Here is a 6,000-nt window from a genome sequence, read left to right on the forward strand (position 1 = left end):
TAGCAAGCTACTTCCGCGTACTGAACTATTTATCTACAGTAGTCTATCTAGCTAGCTAAGGCTATCTTCATAGTACGTGTACTTCCGGAAGTACAGTACGTGACTACGTGTACAGTACCTGTACTTCAAACATTTATCAGTTGATGTGGTCATACAGTACAGTGTTGATGTGGTCATACGGTACATGTACGTGAAGCACAACGTACTACAACTTCCATACGTGTATTCTATTCTACTTCCGTACTTCTGTACTACGAAGGTTACGTGTATAAACGTCGTTGTACTGTACGGAAGTACGAAAGTACTTCCGAAAGTATGGAAGTACGAAAGTACAAATGTACTGGTACAGTACACGTGTACTTCCGGAAGTACTTCCGTACTTCCATATTCTAGCTAGGGCCTATCATAGGGCTGGCTACGTGTACAACGTTGTACAGTACACGTACACGTACGTTGTAGTGGCTAGCTGGCTACCTTCGAAGTACGAAGGTATTTGAGGTGCGAGATTTAGATATCACTGTACTGTACACGTACAGTACTTGTACAGTACAGTACACTAGTTGTACTCGTACGGAAGTACTTTCGTACTTTCGTACGTAAACAACTGTTGTACATGTATGAGTTGTACAATAGGCCCTTTTTAGTACGTGTAGTCACAACTGTACGTGTACACGTGCCCGTTGTAAACCCCATAAGCCACGCGGCGGATTTTGAGTGGACAGGTGACGCTTATGGCGGAATTCCTAATATGCCGGTTAAATAAATAAACGACATTTACTCATATATAAATTTCACGCCGTAATATTTTTTGTTCTAGTTTGTTTTGATCTGCAAGGTACTTTTCACCGAAAACCATTTAGGAATGCGTTGTTTGCATAATGGCTCGCAGGCACGCTATAGATCGACAGAGCTGCAGGCCTTGCCATTGTGACTCGGTAAACATACAGACGCTATGATGCATGCCGTCACTAGATCGCTCCTTGGTGTGCCTACTTTTCGTTGATTCATTCATCACATTCAAGTCGCTGAAAAGTATCTTGAACACTTTCTTTATTTCACAACAGTCATCTTCCTCGCCACGCTCGTCGGCGCCGCTAACGGACAAGAAGCAACGGAACAGCTCGGAACAGTTATCGGCATCGATCTGGGCACCACCTATTCTTGCGTCGGTGTGTACGTAAACGGCAAAGTTGAAATAATTGCCAATGACCAGGGGAATCGCATCACGCCTTCTTACGTCGCTTTCACTGACAGTGAACGCCTGATTGGTGACGCTGCAAAAAATCAAGCCACTGCCAATCCAACACGCACTGTATTCGATGCGAAGCGGCTAATCGGCCGAAAGTACGTTGCCCTGCCCAGCCCCTTTAGTATCGGATGGGTAACGTTTAATATTCAGAATTATCTTTGAAATATTTCCAGGTTTACAGATAAGGAGGTTCAGCGTGATGTCAAGATGTTTCCCTTCAAAGTCGTGAACAAGGACAGCAAGCCTTGCATTGAAGTCGACTTGAAGGAGGGCAAAAAAGTTTTTCAAGCTGAGGAAATCTCAGCAATGGTCCTCGTTAAGATGAAAGAGACTGCTGAAGCATACCTCGGGAAAGAAATTAAGAACGCAGTAGTAACTGTACCAGGTTCCACAACTCTTTCCTGCTACTTCTATTATAGTTGCCTAATTTTTTTCTTTTGTTCTTCAGCATACTTCAACGATGCGCAGCGTCAGGCGACAAAGGATGCGGGCACCATATCTGGTATGAATGTCGCTCGAATAATCAATGAGCCCACTGCTGCTGCAATTGCGTATGGTCTCGACAAGAAAGGAGAGAAGAACATTCTCGTTTTCGATCTAGGAGGGGGCACTTTTGACGTGTCCATACTCACCATTGACAACGGTGTGTTCGAAGTTGTCTCGACGAATGGAGACACCCATCTCGGCGGTAGGAACTTTTTCTGTACACACTGTTCTCTTGCCGGAATGCGGCCAGAAAAACGGAATACCAATTAATTTTATTCAATGAACAGGTGAGGATTTCGATCAGCGCATAATGGAATATTTCATGAAACTTATCAAGCGCAAGCATGGCAAAGACGTTTCAGGGGATGTGAAAGCCGTGCAAAAGCTCCGAAGAGAGGCTGAGCGTGCCAAGCGCTCGCTTTCCAACCAGCACCAGGTCCGCGTCGAAATAGAGTCTCTCTACGAAGGTGTTGATTTTTCTGAGCCCCTCACTCGTGCACGGTTTGAGGAGCTGAACAACGATCTATTTCGAAAAACTATGGGTCCGGTCAAAAAAGCGATGGAGGATGCGGGAATGAAAAAGTCACAAATAGACGAGATCGTCCTTGTTGGCGGCTCAACCCGCATTCCGAAAGTGCAAGCTCTGTTGAAAGAATACTTCGATGGGAAAGAGCCGAATAAAGGGGTCAACCCAGACGAGGCAGTTGCGTTCGGGGCTGCAGTCCAGGGCGGTATTCTCTCAGGTGAAGGTGGAGATGAAACCAAAGACATACTTCTTCTCGACGTCGCCCCTCTTACGCAAGGAATTGAGACAGTTGGTGGTGTCATGACTAAGTTGATTCCGCGGAATACAGTGATTCCCACCAAAAAGTCTCAGACTTTCACAACTTATCAAGATAATCAGCAAACTGTCATGATTCAGGTATTTGAAGGCGAACGAGCGATGACTAAGGACAACCACTTGCTCGGAAAGTTCGAGCTAACTTCTATTCCACCTGCACCCAGAGGTGTCCCGCAAATCGAAGTTACTTTCGAGATTGACGCGAATGGGATCTTGAATGTCGGTGCTGAGGACAAGGGCACAGGAAAGTCTGAAAAAATTACGATTACTAATGACAAGGGGAGACTCTCCCAAGAGGAAATCGAGCGCATGGTGGAAGAGGCAGAAGAATTTGCTGAAGAAGATCGCAAAATCAAAGAAAGAGTGGACGCTCGCAACAGCCTCGAAACTTACGCCTACAACATGAAGAACACGATTGCTGACACGGATAAACTTGCCGACAAGCTAGATCAAGATGATAAAGTCACGATCGAAGAGGCCGTGAGAGAAACTCTCGACTGGTTAGATGATAATCAGAACGGTGAGAAAGAAGAGTACGAAGAAAAGCTCAAGGAAATCGAAGGCATCTGCAACCCTATTGTTTCTAAAGTTTACCAGCAGGATAGTGATGTGGGCGACCCTGAGGAAGATTCTGATGAATTCGATGAGCACGACGAGCTGTGAATAAAACATTTTTTTATTAACATGAAAGCCCACATGAAGAACAGTGAAAAAAACAGTGTTCAGTTGAAGCGGCTCACAACGCTGTTGTAGTCCTCGACTTGCGGTGTTGTTGTTCTGAATAAAAGGAAGAACTCGTTCAAATCCACTTTTAATCAACGAATATTCTTCATAAAGTGAAAAGCTAAACGGTTTCTGGAGTACTTTTCGTGCTGAACTGTGCAAAGAACAACTCAAATGTGAAGAATAGACCCTAGCTGATGTGCATGAGCCAGCCAATTTGTTTCTGAAGAACGCGTTTGTACATAAGTCTATGGAACTAACTTCGAGCACTGTATGCAGTGGTCACCCTCAAGGTGTCAACTGCCTCCAAAGATACGACAGTCCAAACGATTAGTCCAATAAAAGCTGTGCTCCTCTTCTCAACGTGTGAGATCACAGTCTGGAGCAGTCTGACGCCTTGGAGAGGAGGGTGCACGCAGTCGGTTTGATGCCTCCGGTTTTGAACACACTCGCGCGACAAGTGGGGCACGTCGTACTGTTCAATAACCAAGGTAATATGCACGAGCGATGGAAAATGTGCCCACATGGCAATGGCATCGCCAGGTCACGTCCGTCGCCGCCGCCAACACATTTTAGCTCGATCCATTCATGGCATACTATGCACAGTGTCTGCAGCGCGCCAGACGCTCCACGAACAACTTGTATTTCTCCCCTATATCGCTCAACATTAGCAACACCTGACACCAGCACTGCCTTGTCGATTCGAGGCAATGCTGCTAAAGCATCCTCATTTGCCGCATCGAAAGCCTCACGTAAAAGAGATGATGTCACCGCTGTGCCCGCAGCAGACTCAGCTGCAACTGACGACTCAAAATCGTGTGGGTGAAGAAGTGGGCGGATGCCTAGCTCTATACGAGCCGCAACTGTCGTCATCACGGATGAAGCATCAAAATCTGCGGCAGGTGAATTGTCTGTGTCATCCCTCCACACCTGCAGAGATCCATTAGCGATGCCGACGCCCAAGAAGTACCCACAAAACGAGAACGACACGCACTCTACCGCTGCAGCTGAGCCCGTAAGTAACACGTTGACACATTCGCCCGATTGTAGGTCCCACAGACGCACGGTCCGGTCCTCACTTGAACTCACAACGAGTCCAGCATCAGTTGTGAAGAGTAGCGCACACCTCACAGTTCCCACGTGTGCTCTATCTCCCCATTCCCACGTCAGCGTTGCGATCGCGTTGTCCTTCTTCTCATCCCTAACATCCACACGCCATACTTGGAAGAAGCCTTCGTCACAGCCTGCGAGAAGCCGGGATCGTTCCCCTATCAAGTCTTGGCCTTTTTTCGTCCTGCCCACGTTCTTACGAGTGTGCTTTCTCGGGCATAGCGCGATCGAAGTAACCGCGGCAAAGTGTCCGGCGAGCACAAAAACGCACTTCGCCATACCGCCCCCATTTGCTTTGCTCCACACGCGAATCGACCCATCCTCTCCTCCGGTCGCCGCGCACTCGTCTGTGCTCCAGGCAACACAACGCACGGGGGATCGTTCATACACGTTCACGCTTGCGATAGGGTCAAGCGTGCCCGGTCGTGGAGAGGCAGTGGACGGAGACTGGCACCGAAACAGCGAGTCCGTTACCAAGTTGCAGTCACTATCTTTCGAGTCACTCAGACTCCACAAGCAGACGCGCCCGTCTTCTCCACCTGTCGCGAGCACCTTTCCGTTTGGCGCGATAGTTGCCGCGAGGACAGGAGCAGCATGCCCCCGCAGTGGTTGTGTCACGAAGCAGCGTTGGGTCTTGTCTCCTATGTACCAAAGTCGTACAGTTGCATCGTACGATGTAGTTACAGCACCAAGACGCATCGCGGTGGGGCGATGTGGACGGTGCGGAGGAGGCAGCGCGACTGCACGCACCCCTGCGCTGTGTCCCTCGAGGACCGTGACACGTCGTAATCGTTCGGTGACTTTACCGTCAACAAGGCGCCACACACGGGCGACGCCATCCATTCCCGCGGTGGCAAAAATCGACGGAGACTTCGCGTCGATAGACGACGAAGAAAAGGACAAGTGCAGCGGCTCGGAGGCGGCGAACGGCCAGGACCCCGCCGAAATGCCTTTGATGGACGCATCGTGGGCATGTTCATTTACCGCGACAAGCCTGGCCTTCCGCCACATCTGACGAGAGACTCACCACCCCGAACGCGTCGCTCACCATATAAATGTAGCCCTAACAAAAGTACTCACGATGCACCTTCCCGGAGACGAAGGAGGTCGCCGGTACACTACTTGTACGGCAGGTGAAAAGACGACGTCGGCCAAAATAACGTCAACTCCAACGTCCGAGTCGAGTTCTGAACTGATCCTCGTATCTTACATGTCCCGAGGCACGGTTTTGGAGACGGGCGCCACACGCATTTGTGTAGGCTGAAACTTTGCTTTTCTATACGAGTACGAGTACGAGGCTGGTATACCAGATGCGCTAAGTGAAAATCGTATGACGCCCAGTCAGCCGCGTATCGGCCAAATTAACGCCAAATTAACTTGCGATTTTTTTATTCAAAATTCGTATGAGCGTCAGTCAGACGCGCCCCCTCACGTCCGCGCTTTCCCATGCGCCGCCGCAGCTTAGATTGACCTGAAACTTTGCACAGCAGCCATTTGCGATTTTAGACACCAGATCCATGCAATTGCGCCGCGAGAAAAGACGGGAAGACCGTTTTCGGACCCCTGGGGAACTTTGCGCGGATACGGAGAA

General features: G+C 49.0%; 2 protein-coding genes across 2 annotated transcripts; one reads left to right on the forward strand and one right to left on the reverse strand.

Annotated features, from left to right (window-relative positions):
• Window positions 1–916: 916 nt before the first annotated feature.
• MICPUCDRAFT_70270 (luminal binding heat shock protein 70) lies at window positions 917–3,522 on the forward strand. The gene is made up of 5 exons (XM_003055939.1): window positions 917–983; window positions 1,065–1,344; window positions 1,423–1,634; window positions 1,698–1,937; window positions 2,023–3,522. The coding sequence occupies exons 1-5, from the start codon at window positions 953–955 to the stop codon at window positions 3,237–3,239; spliced, it is 1,980 nt and encodes a 659-aa protein (XP_003055985.1). The 5' UTR covers window positions 917–952; the 3' UTR covers window positions 3,240–3,522.
• Window positions 3,236–5,650, reverse strand: MICPUCDRAFT_55314 (WD40 repeat-containing protein). Its single transcript, XM_003056327.1, has one exon. The coding sequence runs from the start codon at window positions 5,418–5,420 to the stop codon at window positions 3,672–3,674; it is 1,749 nt and encodes a 582-aa protein (XP_003056373.1). The 5' UTR covers window positions 5,421–5,650; the 3' UTR covers window positions 3,236–3,671.
• Between the last annotated feature and the right edge of the window lie 350 nt (window positions 5,651–6,000).

This window comes from Micromonas pusilla, assembly GCF_000151265.4.
Source record: "Micromonas pusilla CCMP1545 genomic scaffold MICPUCscaffold_2, whole genome shotgun sequence".
Taxonomy (NCBI): Eukaryota; Viridiplantae; Chlorophyta; class Mamiellophyceae; order Mamiellales; family Mamiellaceae; genus Micromonas; species Micromonas pusilla.